The 18,902-nt window shown below is 42.1% G+C and overlaps 1 protein-coding gene across 2 annotated transcripts in view; it reads right to left on the bottom strand.

Annotated features, from left to right (window-relative positions):
- The window catches only part of LOC126281589 (cholinesterase 1-like), a 183,111-nt gene that overhangs the window by 105,275 nt on the left and 58,934 nt on the right, over positions 1-18,902 (bottom strand). For both annotated transcript variants that reach the window (XM_049980673.1, XM_049980674.1), the window contains exons 4-5: positions 16,519-16,684; positions 6,342-6,527 (exon numbers count right to left, since the gene is read on the bottom strand). In XM_049980673.1, the coding sequence (XP_049836630.1) occupies positions 6,342-6,527; positions 16,519-16,684 (352 nt within the window). The remainder of the gene's footprint in view (positions 1-6,341; positions 6,528-16,518; positions 16,685-18,902) is intronic.

Here is an 18,902-nt window from a genome sequence, read left to right as displayed (position 1 = left end):
TGTAACTGTTGACTGAATCGTCGTTGATGAACGTTTTCAGAAATTTAATAAAGTTTTCTGGTTTCCTGTCAACAAAATATTGAAACTGAAAAATTATATAAGTAGTTTGTTTGGGTAAAATCAACTGTAAGACTGGACATGGTGCTAAAAACAAACACGTTTTCTCATGCAGCTTTAAGGTTATCATCGCTAGCTGCCACGTGAAAATCTGCATTAGAGTCATGCTCAGTACGGCCAAGGACTTCCCTCTTGATAGGAATGGAATGATGTGTACTTATCCCCGTGAGAATGCTCGAGGACCTATTTGAAAGGGAAGTAACGGTTCCGTGTTGGGAAAGCTGGCCACACTGGCTGGGAGAAGTAATAGTATTCTCCATTCACAGTGACATCCTATGTCACCATTGCCAGAGGATGACCCAAAAACTGATGGGCTGTGCGTTACCCGTAAGTCTGACGGCATATTTTGTTATCACAAGCACACACTTGAAAAGTTCCTCCTACATTGAGGCAACTAAATTCGTGAGATATCGATGTGCCCATGTACAGCTGGCGGTAGTACCCCGTACATGGCGTGAAAGGCAAGAGCATTAGGGGAAGTGTCATTTTTACTCAGGTGATTTGTATGAAAAGGTGACCGACGTCATTATGGCAGTACGACTGGAATTAACAAATGTTGAACGCGGAATGGTGATTGGAGCAAGACGCATGGGACATTTCATTTCTGAACTCGTTGGGAAATTCAATATTCCGAAATCTACTATGTCAAGAGTGTGCCGGGAATACCAAATTTCAGGCACTGCGTCTCACCACGGGCAATGCAGTGACCGACGGCCTTCACTTAACAACCGAGCGCAGCAGTTTTTGACTAGAGTTTATAACACCCAAACGACCCTCTTAAAGTCAATTAAGACAGAATATCATAATATGAAGTAGGGAAGAGTTATACGACATCTTTGACGATAAGCTAACACCAAGAAGTTTTGATAACAACGACATTAAACATCACTGAGAGTTTTTGTTATGAAAAGAGGAGGAAGAAACCTCAGATTTAATTAATGGACAAATTGCCAAGTGATGATTGCAAATTAATATCTTGAAAGGTAAGTCCAAGGTGATGTTAGTCAGACATAACTTTTATGTGGAAGCGATTTGTCACCGCAACGAAGAAATTCAATGCGCCTACAGTGCTCTTTCACAGAAGAAGTCGCTTGCTGGCTCTCGTACTGTAAAGACGTGCGAGAACAATTCTTGTCTTAGTTATTGAGAGTACGGAACGCGACGTGATACACGAACTTCGGAAACTGATTTTCTAAGCAGAGACGGGAACTGATAGACGCGTTTAACCGTGCATAACGTGTTAATTGAACTTTATTGACGAAATTAGTGAATATTGGACTTAACTTTCAAATAATTGGAACTAAAAGAATAGTGGATAGTATATCAAAGAACTACACTCAATTAATCTCGAGCAGGACACAATTACATGACTTCACGAAGATAATACAATTACGCTCAAGAGTAAAGTTGTAATTGTCAAGAAACTTAATTTTAATACAACTGACTTTACCAACCAACTGCGTGTGCGTGTGGTGCGAAAGTTATAAAGTATTTAGTGGCCAAGGAACAATAAACTGTTCATACCAAGTGAAATATCAATCGTGGACTACATTATTAAGTGATTTAATCAATGATAGTTAACCAACGACTGTTGAGCAGGGACAATTTAATCTGAATATCAAAATACCTTCTTCATTAATTGAAAAAAGAACTTTTGAACATTTTTTCAAGATTACGGCGTAGGTTCACTCAGACGTGGATCTCGCTTCATACAGGTTCAAGTACTCCATAGCAACGAACCAACAACGTACGAGGAGACTGATAATTACAATATTTCCTCGCAATTGGTGGTGGTGTGTCCGACGCGGATGAGATAAGATTTAACAACTACTGCATATCTAGGCAATGAATCATTCAATTTTAAATCAGAACAAGCATCCATCGTACGAGTTCACATTTCTGTCTCCTGTTCACCAACGGGGACCTACGTCATCGCGCATCGTGTCTCAACTCCAGTGCGAGAGCTGTGTTAGTAGCAGCTCTACGGCATCGACAATATCAGCACGCGGTTGGAGTGCGGGAACGCCATAGAAGTTGTCAGTGCTTCACAGGCAAGCTACACAGCGCGAAATAACCGCAGAAGTCAATATGGGAGAGCGGCGAGCGCATCCGTTAGGATAGAGCGGCAAAATTTGATGTTAATGCGCTCTGGTAGCAGACAACCGCCGCGAATGCGTTTGCTAACAGCACGACACCGCCTGTAGCGGCTCTTCTGGGCTCGTGACCATATCGACTGGACCGTAGACGACTGGGAAACCGTAGCCTGGTCGGACGAGTCCCGTTTTAAGTTGGTAAGAGCTGATGGTAGGGTTCGAGTGTGGTGCACACCTCACGAAGCCCTGCATCCAAGTTCTCAGCAAGGCACTGTGGATGTAGGTAGAAGCTCCGTAATGATTGTGGGCTGTGTCTACACGAAATGGACTGGGCCCTCAAGTCCAAGCGAACCGATCATAGACTGGAAATGGTTATGTTTGGCTATCTGGAGACCGTTTGCAGCCAACGACTGAATTTTTATGGATGAAACTTCATCATGTCAATGGGTCACCATTGTTCACAATTGGTTTGAAGAACATTGTGGACAATTCGAGCACAACCCAATTTCCATTACAGTAGATTTTCAATAATGCCTCCATTGACACTTAAACAAAGCTTACACCGTCGGATGATGTTCTGTCTGACACGGGCAAAACCTCTACGAGTACCCTGAACTGATCCTGCTGCTGCTACTATCCCGGCAACCAGATCCTCTTCTGATGCAACAATGTTGCGTAAACAAGGCTGCGCATCTCTCCCCACACAAAAAGTAAAGAGGGGACAAATCTGGGGATCAAGCAGGCCATGTTACAGAACGACGTTGATGGGAACCGACGCACATGACGACTGAAATGTGCGGGCGCCCCGTCGTGTTGAAACCACATGCGTTGTCTTGTAGGGAGCGGGACGTCTTCCAGCAATTCTGGCAATGCTCTGGCGAAAAAATTGTAATAGTGCCTGCCATTTAATGGCCTAGACAGCAGATACGGCCCAATTAAACGGTCCCCAACAACACAGCACTTGATGAGCGCTAGTAACTGTGGCATGTGGGTTATCCTTACTCCAAACATGCGAATTGTGCATGTTGAAGACTCCATCACGCCCGAACGTTGCTTCATCGGTAAACAACACAGAGGATGGAAATGTAGGATGCATTTCGCACTGTTCCAGGTACCACTGCGAAAACTCTGCTCTGAGTGGATAATCAACTGGTTCCAGGTTGTGGACACGCTGTAAGCGAAAAGGACGTTACAATTGCTCTCGAAGGACTGTTCTTACATTCGTCTGATTTGTCTCCATGTTACGTGTAGTTGCACGAGTGCTGATTGAAGGATCCCGCTCCACATGCTGCAAGACAACTTCCTCAAACAGCAGCGTTCTTATCTTGCGACGGCGTCCCTGTCCAGGTAATCTGCTAAATGACCCGGTCTCACGCAGACGTTGGTACACAGCAGCAACGGTCTTATGACGCGGGATACGGCGATTAGGATATTGTTGGTGATAAACCCGCTGTGCAGCTCGACCGTTGTGGTCAGCTACGTAGTACGCACCTACCATATTAGTTACTCACTCCAGGTGTATCGCTCCATTAGAGACAATGCACTATTACACTGGTGGACAGCAGTTGTCTACAACTGAAGAGTGTAATACGCCCTCTAACAACTGAATATCGTAATACGGCCTTTAACAACTTAATCTACATCTACATCTACATCCATACTCTGCAAGCCACCTGACGGTGTGTGGCGGAGGTTACCTTGAGTACCTCTATCGGTTCTCTCTTCTATTCCAGTCTCATATAGTTCGTGTAAAGAAGGATTGTCGGCATGCCTCTGTGTGGGCTCTAATCTCTCTGATTTTGTCCTCATGGTCTCTTCGCAGGATATAAATTGGAGGGAGCAATATACTGCTTGACTCCTCGGTGAAGGTGTGCTCGAAACTTGAACAAAAACTCGTAACGAGCTACTTAGCGCCTCTCCAGCAGTCTTCCACTGGAGTTTATCTATCATCTCTGTAACGTTTCCGCGATTACTAAATGATCCTGTAACGAAGCGCGCTGCTCTCCATTGGACCTTCTCTATCTCTTCTATCAACCCTATCTGGTACGGATCCCACTCTGGTGAGCAGTAGTCAAGCAGTGGGCGAACAAGTGTACAGTAACCTACTTCCTTTGTTTTCGGATTGCATTTCCTTAGGATTCTTCCAATAAACCTCAGTCTGGCATCTGCTTTACCGACGATCAACTTTATATGGTCATTCCATTTTAAATCACTCCTAGTGCCTACTCCCAGATAATTTATGGAATTAACTGCTTCCAGTTGATGATTTGCTATATTGTAGGTAAATGATAAAGGATATTTCTTTCTATGTATTCACAGCACATTACACTTGTCTACATCGAGATTCAAATGCAATTCCCTGCACCATGCGTCAATTCGCTGCAGATCCTCCTGCATTTCAGTACAATTTTTCTTTGTTGCAACCTCGCGATATACTGTAGCATCACCCGCAAAAGCCTCAGTGATCTTCCGATGTTATCCACAAGGTCATTTATGTATATTGTGAATAGCAACGGTCCTGCGACACTCCCCTGCGGCACACCTGAAATCACTCTTACTTCGGAAGACTTCTCTCCATTGAGAATGACATGCTGCATTTAGTTATCTAGGAACTCTTCAATCAAATCAAATAATTGGTCTAATAGTCCATATGCTCTTACTTTGGTCATTAAAGTGCTATGGGAGCTGCCTTTTTCATTTTGTTACATGGATGGCATTTTAATATTCTTTGCTTCGGTAGATGAGCATACAGATTACCTGCAGCAGCTTTTCTGCTGGCTCCAAGATTATGGCATCATTATTAATGAAATGTAGTGTGTCAGGAGAAAGAGTGATGTTCATTTCCTGGAATACCAAGTTGCAGGAGCAGGGTTGGTACCATTAGTTGAATGGGTTGAAGCAATGCAGCAAATGCCTCTTCCCAGTATAAAGACATTTGCAGAGTTTTGGGCATGCTAAATTACATAGATGCCATATGACTATACTAGAGGTAGCCCCAGAGCCACTTACAATGTTGCTCACCAGAAAGAATACTGCAGGCAATCAAAAGGTCCTGTGGACTTCCCAGGCCAAAGCAGTATTCCAGGACCTCAGTTGGGCCAATCTATGATCTGTTCATTGGGACAAGTTACCAGTAGAGCAGCATGTTGATCCTTTTCTAAGCAACCTTCTCCAGGATGGACGCACGGGATGACAACTCATATGAGTATCATTTCCAAAGGTCTCACAAGAAATTTGGTGAGACATGGCAAGAGGTGAACAATGGCCCTGTATTCCAGAATCATATCACTAGCAAGTTTTTGAAGCACTGCACAATCTTACACACTCAGATCAGAGAGCTACAGCTAAGATGGTCACCGCCAGAATGGTGTGGTCGTGGGTTCAAAGAGGTTGTCAGGCATGGGCACGCCCATGTTTAACATGCCAACAAAACGAGATTGGAAGGTATGTATGGGCACAGATTGCTCAGTTTCTGGCACCTGCTGGCAGGTTTTCACATCTCGACATGGACACTGTCGGTCCGTTGCAGAGCTCAAAAGGACGAAGGTATTTATTAATGTTGGTTGATCACTTTATAAGTCACAATACTCGCCGATATATGGGCAGAGTAAGTGGTGAAAGAACTGGTACACACATGCTTCTTCAGGTTTGGCCTCCCATATGATACCACCAGAGATAACAGAAAGCAATTTGAGAGCGTAATACGGCCTCCACCGGTTTAAATAATCCTCATAGGAAAAAAATGACATTAGGGAAAAATATTTGTTTTGATGTCCCCTACAATCTCCAAGAGTTTGTCGGCTTAAATACTTTTCACCCTGTAGAGGCGGCATGGCTCAATATTTGTGCAGGGAACTTGTTGAGTCCACACCATATGGAGTTGCTGCACTGCGCCGGATAAAAGGAGGTCAGACACCATAGTAGGAGGTACCCCATGACTTCTGTCACCTCAGTGTGGAGCCACCATTTAGAAATTGCATCTTGCACCAAAGCGATAAGCGCACACACTAAGCTTTATTCAGGCTACTTTGTCACCCGGTAACTGATCGATCAGAGGTGAAGAAAGCCAGTGCTCTTTCCCAAGACAGTTGCTGCAGTTTGGAAAGGCGACAAGACGGAGAGCAGAGTGACCTGCAGAGAGCGGCGACAGCAGGTGGTAGGAGGTGGAGACGCTGCCCGCGCTCTCCCCAAACAGCGTCACCCTGCCGGCGTCGCCCCCGAAGGCGGCGATGTTGCTCCGCACCCAGCGCAGGGCTAGGTTCTGGTCCTTGAAGCCGTAGTTGCCCCTGATGACGTCGTCTTCCGTGCTCAGGAATCCTGCCGGTTACGTAAGAGAATTCTGACATACAATTCAGCACTTGCCATAGAACTCCACAATCTGCAGAAACAGTGTTCTCTAACAATGAAATGGGAGATGTATAGTTAACCCTCCGTCGCTCCCGCCGATGACACTCGTCATCCACATGACTTTCCCACTCAATTTTGTCTGACAGGGCAAGACTGGAATCGCGCCATTTTCAGTATCTTTCTGTTAACTCTCTAGCAGTCAGCTCCAATCATCGTTGGTTTTCAGTTACGGAAGATACATTGTTTATGAAACATTTGAAACGTAACAGGTTGAAACGGTACAGTAGTTTTCGCTCTATAAGCATCAGGTTTCGCTCCTCGCTCGCACCGGGAAATAGAAACAGAGGCGGATCCGCAGCCAATTTTATTACACGACGCGGCTGGCCGCGGGTGCAACATAACCCATGTGGACGGGTGGAAAGAAATGTGTCAGACTTCATAATACGTATTTAAATGTGTCGTGTATTATGCATTTCTTGTACGTGAATGTGAATCTGCACATGAACTTTCCTAATCCTCCTCACACCTTTCCGTAAAGCGTGGCCAAATCTTTGGTGAGAAGTAGTTCTGTAGTACAGTAGTGCCAGCCTTACTCCTGGGTAGGGAATCAGATAGACAGCACAGGTAGGTAAAATTCAAAGACTTTCCAATGTCACATGACTTGGGGTGGAGAGGTTGATCACGGCCAAGTGGTTCGACCAGCCCCTCCACCGGGGCCCCGGAAGACCTCCAGGTGCCCGCCATATTCTGAGGAGTGTTACAGAAGACGGGTAAGTGAGCAGACGTGCTCTCAGTGCGTCTGTCTCAATGTTTACGCATGGAAGAGAGGTACTAATTCTTTTATTTCCAGCTTCGGATTGTGTAAGGAAATGAATGATCTCGTTAATTTAGGAGATTTGACCCCCTGTGGTAATGTATCTGGTCCCAAGTTTGTCCGTTATCCTCCTCACATAGTGTATGTCCTACGTAAAATATTGGGAGACTTTGGTGGTATACATTTGGCCAGCGCAATTCCGTCTTGCCCTTAGAAATGTGCGTGCAGATTAGTATATAATATACCCAAGCTATAACTTGTAAAATTGTAATATCTGTAAACTGGAACAATTGCTGCAATCGCTGTAAAATCGAGTGATAATGTTTAAAATAAATGGGTAATCAATTGTCATCAATCTTTTAACATACCTTAAAAATCACAAAGAAGTCAAGTTAAAGGAATTCATTTAAAATAAAAGATACAGAATGCAGGGACCCACACATCAGCGTGTGAGCCCTCACGCCCCTTGCCTAGTATCATACAGAAAGGGCACTCTCTCTTGATTCAGGGCTTGAAGACATCAACTTTCATCTGGCGTCACTAGGCAAGGAGGTTAGATGGTAAACTTTCAAGGTTTACGCTTCATTTAACATCATCATCATCATTTAAGACTGATTATGCCTTTCAGCGTTCAGTGTGGAGCATAGCCCCCTTATAAAATTCCTCCACGATCCCCTATTCAGTGCTAACATTGGTGCCTCTTCTGATGTTAAACCTATTACTTCAAAATCATTCTTAACCGAATCCAGGTACCTTCTCTTTGGTCTGCCCCGACTCCTCCTACCCTCTACGGCTGACCACATGAGTCTCTTGGGTAACCTTGCTTCTCCCATGCTTGTAACATGACCCTACCATCTAAGCCTGTTCGCCCTGACTGCTGCATCTATAGAGTTCATTCCCAGTTTTTCTTTGATTTCCTCATTGTGGACACCCTCCTGCCATTGTTCCCATATACTAGTACCTGCAATTATCCTAGCTACTTTCATATCCGTTACCTCAACCTTGTTGATAAGGTAACCTGAATCCACCCAGCTTTCGCTCCCATACAACAAAGTTGGTCGAAAGATTGAATGGTGCACAGATAACTTAGTCTTGGTACTGATTTCCTTCTTGCAGAAGAGAGTAGATCGTATCTGAGCGCTCACTGCATTAGCTTTGCTACACCTCGCTTCCAGTTCTTTCACTATGTTGCCATCCTGTGAGAATATGCATCCTAAGTACTTGAAACCGTCCACCTGCTCTAACTTTGTTCCTCCTATTTGGCACTCAATCCGTTTATATTTCTTTCCCATTGACATTACTTTCGTTTTGGAGATGCTAACCTTCATACCATAAACCTTACATTTCTGATCTAGCTCTGAAATATTACTTTGCAAACTTTCAATCGAATCTTCCATCAGAACTAAGTCATCCGCATATGCAAGACTGCTTATTTTGTGTTCACATATCTTAATCTCACCCAGCCAGTCTATTGTTTTCAACATATGATCCATAAATAATATGAACAATAGTGGAGACAGGTTGCAGCCCTGTCTTACCCCTGACACTAATCTGAACCATGAACTCAATTTACCGTCAACTCTTAACTGCTGCCTGAGTATCCATGTAAAGACCTTTAATTGCTTGCAAAAGTTTGCCTCCTATTCTATAATCTTGTAGAACAGACAATAACTTCCTTCGAGAAACCCGGTCATATGCCTTTTCTAGATCTATAAAGCATAGATACAATTCCCTGTTCCACTCATAACACTTCTCCATTATTTGCCGTAAGCTAAAGATCTGGTCCTGACAACCTCTAAGAAGCCTAAACCCACTCTGTTTTTCATCCAATTGGTCCTCAACTAGTACTCGCACTTTTCTTTCAACAATACCTGAGAAGATTTTACCCACAACGCTGATTAAAGAGATACCTCTGTAGTTGTTAGAGTCTTTTCTGTTTCGATGTTTAAAGATTGCTGTGATTACTGATTTTGTAAAGTCTGATGGAACCTGTCCCGACTCCCAGGCCATTTCAATTATCCTGTGTAGCCATTCAAGACCTGACATTCCACTGTATTTGATGAGTTACGACTTAATTTCATCCACCCCAGCTGCTTTACGGCACTGCAATCTATTGACCATTTTCTCCACTTCCTCAAATGTGATCCTATTTCCATCATCATTCCTATCCCATTCTACCTCGAAATCTGAAACATTACTGATCGTATTTTCACCTACATTGAGCAAATCTTTAAAAAAGTTCCCTCTATCTGCCCAAGGCATCCACAGGATTCACCAGAGTTTTCCTGATCTGTCCAAAATACTTGTCATTTCCTTTTTACCTCCCTTTCGAAGACTGCTAGTTACACTACAGAATGGTTTTCAAGCAGATTGACCCATATTCTCCATCCTGTTTCCAAATTCTTGCCAAGATTTCTTCTTGGATGCTGTAACTATCTGTTTGGCTTTGTTTCTTTCTTCAACATAACTTTCTCTGTCTACCTGAGTTCTAGTATGTAGTCATTTTTGATACGCCTACTTTTTCCATTTACAGGCTGCCTTGACTGTGTCATTCCACGAAGCCGTTTGCTTCATCTTACTTTTACGCACTACTGTTCCAAGACATTCTTTAGCCACTTCCAGTACTGTGTCCCTGTGCCTTGTCCATTCCTTTTCCAACGACTGTAATTGACTACATTCAATTAACTGGTACCTTTCTGAGATCGCTGTTATGTACTTGTGCCTGATTTCCTTATCCTGAAGCTTCTCCACTCTTATCCTCCTACATATGAACCTGACCTCTTGCACTTTCTGCCTCACAATCCCAATTTCACTGCAGATTAAATAATGATCAGTGTCATCAAAGAATCCCCTGAATACACGTGTGTCCCTCACAGCCTTCCTGAATTCCTGATATGTTATTATAAAGTCAGTGACAGATCTGGTTCCCCTGCCTTCCCAAGTATACCGGTGAATGTTCTTATGTTTAAAAAAGGAGATTGTGATTACTAAGCCCATACTGGCACAAAAATCCAAGAGTTGTTTCCCGTTCCTGTTGACCTCCATATCCTCTCCAAATTTACCCATCACCTTTTCATACCCTTCTGTTCGATTTCCAATCCTGGCATTAAAATCACCCATGAACAGAACAGTGTCCTTGTCCTTTACTCTAACAACTACATCACTGAGTGCCTCATAAAAACTATCCATCTTATCTTGATCTGTCCCTTCACAATGCGAATATACTGACACAGTCCTAATTTTCTTGCTAGTCACTCTCAAATCTCTCCACACCAGTCGTTAGTTTACATACCTTATTGCAACTACGCTGGGTTCCATTTCTTTCCTGATGTAAAGCCCTACACCCCATTGTGCTATTCCTGCTTTGACTCCTGACAGGTAGACCTTGTATTCTCCCACTTCCTCTTCTTTCTCACCCCTTACCCGAATGTCACTAACAGCTGAAACGTCCAGCTCCATCTTACTTGCAGCCTCTGCCAGCTCTACCTTCTTCCCAGAGTAGTCCCCATTGATATTAATAGCTCCCCATCTCATAACCATTTGTTTGCCAGGTCGTAGCTTAGGAGTCCCTGCATTGTCAGTTAGAGGTGGGACTCCGTCATCTCCAAAGGTCCGAGGCATTTTGCTCTGATTGTTGCCAGCATCATATTTAAAATACCGGGGAAGCAGGTTTCTAGCCTTACTTGCCCCGAGTCTCATTGGATTTTACTCCTAACGGTTGAGGGACTAACCGGTGGATTTGGTAGTTTTTGCCGTATGAGCACGAAGATGACCACGACTCAGAATATGCCCGAGATGCCCAGCCTTATTCCAAAGTAACTGGTATCCCGACTGTCGGGACCACTTACTTGGCCACTCATACTTTGCTTCATTTAACCATCTGATTATTTTCTACATGTTTAATAATTCATTTTACGCCGAGAGCGTCCTTTCAAAGTTTCGTCTAGCTAATTAACCTCTGGATTTAAGAATGATTCCGTGTATATTTTTTCTTCTGTTGGTGCCACACCTCCTCTCTCGTCCTTTGATCCCGTGATGTATGTGGATGGATAAGCGTAATTATGCATGGAATATATAATAATCTGGGTTAGTCAAAGTTGGTAGCAGTAGGGTAGTTTAGCACCAACATAACAACGTGAGCAGATTCGGCAGAGAGTTCGTGATTCCAAAGATAGTGGGGATGAGCAGAGCAGAGTTTGTGAGGTTGGTTCTCACTGAGGTTCTACCCCCACCACCAGTTTTTTTGAACGGTTGGCGGTTGGTCCTGGATCACGCCATTTTAGGACACTCTGGGGCCGCCGATTGAACGAGAAAGACGCAGGGGTGCGGCGCTCGTCATGGATGGTGAGAAAAGTTATCCATAATGTAGGTTTTTTTGGGGTAACATTGATTATGAAAGATGTTCGGGTGTGAATTAATACCGGGAAACGTTCAGCGGTATTGTATTTGTAGAAATTTTTCAGATTAATGTGTTTCAACTGGCGGACTTGGGCGCCAGGTGATTGAGGGCGTGAACTAACAGTTCTTGTTCGTAGGTCAATAGCAGATTGGTTCATTAATGTTTAATTTGTTGCATAGTTTAGTTTAGGATACAAGCAATATAAATTTTTCATGATCCAACAATTTATTTTACTCGTTTCTTTGTTGTCGAACTTGGCCACGTGTTGCCAGCATTCATAACGGTAGTCACTGGATTTGCCTTTCGTTAATCATAGCATGAATAATGTGGAGTCATGACGCCTGGGCTTGTTTGCTCACGTTGCATTGCGGTTGCATAATACGCGGTTTCAACATGAACTTATCCGCATGGTACTGCATGTGTAGTAACACAAGTAATGTTTGATAGAGTGAAAGGTAATATCCTTCCCTACTCCGCACGTCAAATAGGTGTGACAATAACTAAATGGTGTTAATAGGCCACCATTCAGTAACATTCATTTTTACCCATTTTAATCAATAGTAGATGTAACTGGCAACGAAGTGTTGTCTATGTTTCCGGTATGACGAGATGCAAGAGATAGTGAGTGCTTCATGAAGGTTTTGTGACTGAGAGTGGTAGTTTTCAAAATTTAATAGATTTCATGTATGCTTTAACACGGAGATTAATAGTTTTCTTAAATGTTATCAAAATGAATCAGAATGATAATTGAAATTCTCTCTTAGCGTTATTTAGTATCCTTCATCCATACCACTCAGATTATGACTATATTCTATGAATTTTCAATCCAGGCATATCTGTTGTATGCATTATGCACTTCATGCGACTATCTGTACTCATAGTATCAAAAAAAAAAAAAAAAAAAAAAGGACGTCTTACAGTCCCTAATGTGCACGTATTGTTCCATGGCCATTCACCGATGATGTTATCCGCTGCTTCATTTTAAATTAGAATACTATCTTTTCTAGCGGGGCTGATTACCCATCTTTCAATTTATCGGGCCTAATTGAAAGAATTAGACACATAGCGATAGAAATGGGAACCATGGAGCACTGCGTCCGCTTATATTAAAGGGAAATACTTCTTACATGAAAAACAATCAGCATAACAAACTAGGGGTAGAATTTCACATTATTATAGTCTGGAGGACACCAGTCATCCGCGAGAGCTCTGCTGCCTCAATCTGAAACAAAGTAAGTCAGTATTACGTTATTGCTTTCCTAGTTTCAGTCGGTCTTTCATATCTACGTAAATTTGGACTTCTTCCGTGGTACCTAGTATTCTCTTTATTTTTAGGTTGTGGAAGAAATGTCAAAAGCAAAAAAACCTCGGAGAGAGTTTAGTAGAGATCCTAATGTATAGTTGGAATGGTTCAATGAACTGAGTGATGAAGATGCTCACAGCGATAGCGCTGACTCAGAGGCGGAGGACTGTGTTCATGAAAGCGGTCATGATGAGGAACAGAACAAGAAGAGCCAGAGAATGACAAATATGAGTTAGAGGAAGAAATAACTCCAGAGGATGCATTTCTTTTAGGGAAAGATGGAAAAACTAAACGGAAGAAAAATAAATATCCTACCATTGTTAGGAGCAGATCTTGTAATATTATTACGCATTTGCCTGGACGAAAAAATCAAGCTCGTATAAAAAAGACAGAAACAGAAATTTTGAATTTGTTCTTGGATGAAAACATAATAAGCATTAACGCAACATGCACTAATATATCCATCAGTGAAGTTCGTGGTAGTTTCTCTAGGGAGATCAGAGCTTTCATTGGTTTGTTATATCTGTGTGGATCTTTGAGATGTTCTAGAAAGAGTATATCGAAATTGTGGATAGCTCAAAGGGAAACGGACTCGAATCATGTTATTTATGCATAAGTGAAAACCGATTCAGGTTTCTGTTGAGATGTCTTAGGTTTGATAATATCCGTGACAGAGCTGTTTGCAGAGAGACTGACAAGTTGGTTCCTATCATAGAGGTACTTGAACTATTCACGAACAATTGCCAAAAATATTTTTCACCTGGTGAATATCTTACTGTTGAGGAATAGCTTTTGGCATTTAGAGGAAACTGCCCATTCCATTCAGGCAATATATCCCTAGCAAACCAGGAAAGTATGGGTTAAAAGTGCTTGCTTTGGTTGATGTAAAGATAGCTTACACTTTGCATTTAGAACCGTGCGTCGGTAAGCAACCAGAGGGAGCATGTAATGCCAATAATTCAGCTGAATAAATTGTTCTTCGAATGGTCGAACTGTTTCAAACGTTAGAATGTATTATACTGTGCACGAATATTAAATGTATTATATTGAGATTTAATAAAAAAAAAACAATAAAATCAGTCATAAAGACCGTTCAAAGTACACAAATAGATCGCTTGCTTTGTGGATGGCACCCATTATCCGGGCGACTGACCATGTCACGAATTTTCGCTCGAGTAACGGAGGGTTAACAGTTAGGTACTACGCATAGATCACAAACTTAATTGGTAAAATCTATTGCCTAAAATTAACAATGCGCCTTTGTGCAGTTACGTTTCTCGAACTGATCACTACTGCTATAGGTAAGTTAGAAGTGAACCAACTAGTTCATTCTGCATATTTTATTGACTAACGCAAAATTTTTTTGAGGAAACTCGACTCACATGGAGAGTATTTTGAGAATACACAAGCATGTTAATTGTAGATGATCTTCGATCTGGAACACCCTTCGGACACCTCTTCAAAATAACTTTATGTTTGGGAATTACTCAACTGAAGTATTGGCACTCCTAATCCTATTTTCTTACATCTGGTCTTTGATAAACTGTGAAACAAAACGGTTTTTGCCAAACTTTCAGGGAACATTCGTTACAAATCCGGGAATAAAATGTGTTACGTAGACATCTGTCCGGAAACTCTTACTTCCATGATAGAGCTTATTTTCTACTTTTCTTCATAATCACCTTAATCATGGGTAACATACAAAAACAGAACGCATCATCATTACAAGAAACGTTCTATTACATGAAATGTTCAAAAGACGTTCTTGGTTACGTTTTGTTGAAATTTACAATAAGTTGTAGTTCGTAGCTTCACCGCCACTGTTCGTTGCTCCAATTGAACAAAGATAATGTTGACATGTTGCTCACTTCACTCGTTGTGTTGACATGCGGCTACGTCAAAAGCTCTGTCACCATAAAGCACGTAGGATCAACTGTTTAGTGTTCATCGCGGACTTGGTTTCCGGTTCAGTGTGAAGGGGAAGTGTACTCAAATGCCAATGCTCACTTGGTGTACGGATTGGCCGTTGGTTATGGTCTTGGATTTCAACGTTCGCAAATTTTCAGACTGACGGCGACCCGACCGGAGAATATTTGAAGCAACTGATCGTCGTTTTAAGGTGCATGGGACGTTTGAACCTTACCACTCGCAACTGGAGGAGGCCTAGAAGAACGAGAAAAATGTCAGCCGGAGGAGGAACTTCTTCGGTAACTTGACGGCAAACCTAGAGACAACGTAAGACAATTAGCTAAAACAATTAATGGTGACAGCCTGGTTCTCTGGAGACTGCTACATGAGAACCTGCAGCAGACGTACTATATTGAGAAACGGAGCTCTAACGTAGAAATAAAGCGTTTGGGAACCATGTAAATACAACACATTGCCTTCCTGTACCTGTGACGAATGCTTCCTGAAGGTTTGACCATACCTTACGGTTACATACTGTTTAAGAGTACTAAAGCTACATCGAGGACGGGAGATATCTCTTACACACGATTATCAAAAAGAGAATAACGCAGGCAACACAGGCAAATGCGTACTGCGTATTTCATCACGATTTCACAAGATAATGAAGCGTATATTGGTCATTCTATTTCCATTAATGCTCTCAAACGAAGCGAGTGCAACAAATACATACCTCTGTTATGTGTCCTAATTTCCATTACGGTCTGCTAACGATTTTAATCCCGAATAGACGATGGAGGTTATAAACTGGTGTTACATGCTCTGCTAAGAGAAAATTCTTTGAATTTACCCAATAGGCTTAAAGATTACAAATCACTGAGCATCTGATTGAAGTACTGAGGACTCAGATCGGTTAGAACCCAGCTAAAATCTGAATACGTTTAGGGAAATTGCAGTAGGATCCTGAGCATTCCAACAAAACTTTAAAATTACTCATGTGATTGTCTCATAGGTGGTCTCTTCACAGATATTATGTAATTCTCCAGGAAAAGAAAGTTATGCGTTCCATTCAAAGTAAGTCGTCAGTATTCACGCATCCTATATTTTAAGTTGTAATGTGGAAGTACAGACATGATAGAACAAATGATAGCAAAGTGCCGATTTTTGCCTAAACTAATCCTCCAGGCTAAATACATGCATCAACAGTGTCTCTAGTCAATATTTCCTAGAAAGCACATCGAGGTTTCGAGTATAACCCAGTGACACTCCATTCGGTTGTCCGGATATGCAATTCGCTTTTTCTCGTCGCTGAATTGAGAAAATATGACTTGAAATTGGATCTGCAAAGTCTCTGTAACTCAGAGAAGCTGTTCATTGAGGATGGGTAAGGTAGTGAGGTCACAATTTTCGAAAAGGTTTTTAGCGTGGCACTGTGTTATCGTTGTCGACAGTTCTCTAAACACTTTCGAGAGTTAAATATTAGAATATGCAATTAAGTTATGTGTGGCAGTATTTAATGACTGAATGCTGATGGTCTTACCAAGGGCACCGAGCCTGTAGTTCATGGTGACGAATACGATGTCATCAACCTCCAGGAAGAAGTCCGGACCAAACGAGCTGGACGCACCAGAGCCACTTGTCAGCGAGCCTCCATGGATGTACACCATCACGGCAGCACCTCCAGTGGATCCGTCAAGCTGAGGAATCTAGAACACAGTCCATGTCGACGTCTTGGATGCTGCAACGAACGCCCCTAAAAATATGCTGCTTCAATGAACACAGTAATCGAGGCTAAAGAATGCTCTTTATGAACAGTCTCTGAAACGGAATGTTCGCTAACGTGAAATTTCCTGACATTAAAAGTGTGTGCCGGACCGCTTTTCTCTGCAAACGGTCAGCCAACTGAATTATCCAGGCACGACTCGCGAACCGCCGCCCTCATGGCTTTCCTTTCATAAAAATGTGGGGGTTTATGCCTGCGTAACTCAATGATAGAGCAGCAGCCTGAGAAATTCAAAGATTCTAGGTTCGAGTCCCGGCCCGGCACACGGATTCAGTCTCAAGGACGTTTTAGTTCTCTTCCACTTGACTACGTTATATCTGATTATAACTGCACGTAGTTCTGTGACTTCAGATATAGTGTCCGCGAGGGAGACACTTCTGGAATCTGGGTACAGACTTTTTATTAGTTCCAGAATTCTTTCGAATTTCTAGCGACAATATTCACTTGCCAAAGAACTTTCGCTCGTCCTATCTGGTGGAAAACAGCTGATCAGGAATTTGAATGTCTTCACAATGAAAATTAATCTTTGGAATAAATCAGTGAGCAATAATTAACATGAACATTAAATTCAGTCTCATATAACTGCTGTTCCAGATAAGGTGTGATTTGATTATATACCATTACTTTTGAATTTATTCTGAACTCCTGTTGATGGCTGTGGCTTCCCACAGTTAGTCATATTCTCTGTAGTGAAAGGAATGTAATAAGAAAGTGGTAATCGATTCTCATTTAAATTCGTAATCATTTTCATTACTATGAATTATATGGATATTTTTATGTTAAGACGACTCACTTCTCCAAAAACTACGAATGAGTGGATTTTTACAATGGCTGTAATTAATTTCATGTTGTTCCTTAGTGACTAGCGAGTCATGTCGGTATTGGTACGGATTCATATTCTGCGCCTGAGATTGCTCCCTAGCGTTGTATAATCTCTGGCCAATACTCGTGGTAAGGCGAATCTCACAATATTTCGTAAGATACATGTTATATGTGGATAAATACGACGTGCTACTTGCTCAACGAAATATGTTAATAAAACACTGAAATGGTACCAAAAACTATTTTTTTCACTCCTTAGAAATGTGTTTCCTAAATTCTCAGGTTATTTGTAAAGTTCACCTGAAAGGTACTTCACTCACCGAATTTCATCTCAGCCTAATTCGTGAAATTTCAGAGACGTACGATCAAGGAAAGAAAGCATCAGTAGATCGTCGACCAGATGAAGAAAGGCACTTCTCAGGCACCATGGAATAGTCAATAAAACAACACGGAGATGCATCGTATACAGCAAGAGCAAGAAACATAAATGAACTGCGTTACAGCACTAAACGACGGCCAGATGCGGTGGCCGAGCGGTTCTAGGCGCTACAGTCTGGAACCGCCCGACCGCTACGTTCGCACCTTCGAATTCTGCCTAGAACATGGATGTGTGTGATGTCCTTAGGTTAGTTAGGTTTAAGTAGTTCAAAGTTCTAGGGGACACATGACCTCAGAAGTTAAATCCCATAGTGCTCAGAACCATTTGAACTAAATGACGTGATATTGGACTTTCTTTAAATGAGTTCTTTTGTACTTTTGGATGTTAAACCATTGTTTATTACACTTTAAATTTCGAAATGTTGTCATTTTCGTCATTGTTGTAAGTTGCAAACTAATAATATGAAGCTGTGCCATACTATGTAATAGCATTTACACGATGAGTTGTAAATTAATCATCTGTTCCAAGTGCCATATACGTATTAGAACTGGCGAACAAATGATGTAAACACTGAAGTTTAAGTTTCCGGACACCTCTTATTTTCCTCAGACGAAAACGAACACGATTGTCTGGCTCTTGGGTTACTATGTCCACTACGTCATTGAAGGCGGTAATGACCCAGATCCCCGCGTTTTTCACCATTATTTGTCAACTGCGCATTGGAAATGGCAGCGGTTACCACAATACCGAACGCTTTTTGCGAATATGCTTTTTCTTGTGTTTAACCGTCAAGGTGTTGGTTAAGTTCCCCTGTGATTCCTGTTTCTTCCCTGAGCTTGAGTCCCCTCCCTTGTTGTATTTTTTCGTAACTTTTTTTTCTTTTGCATGTATATATATACACACCCCAAATTCATACGGGTGGGATAACGGGTTGGTCTTC

This window comes from Schistocerca gregaria, chromosome 7 (assembly GCF_023897955.1).
Source record: "Schistocerca gregaria isolate iqSchGreg1 chromosome 7, iqSchGreg1.2, whole genome shotgun sequence".
Classification (NCBI taxonomy): domain Eukaryota; kingdom Metazoa; phylum Arthropoda; class Insecta; order Orthoptera; family Acrididae; genus Schistocerca; species Schistocerca gregaria.
This window is presented reverse-complemented; position numbering and strand designations above follow the sequence as displayed.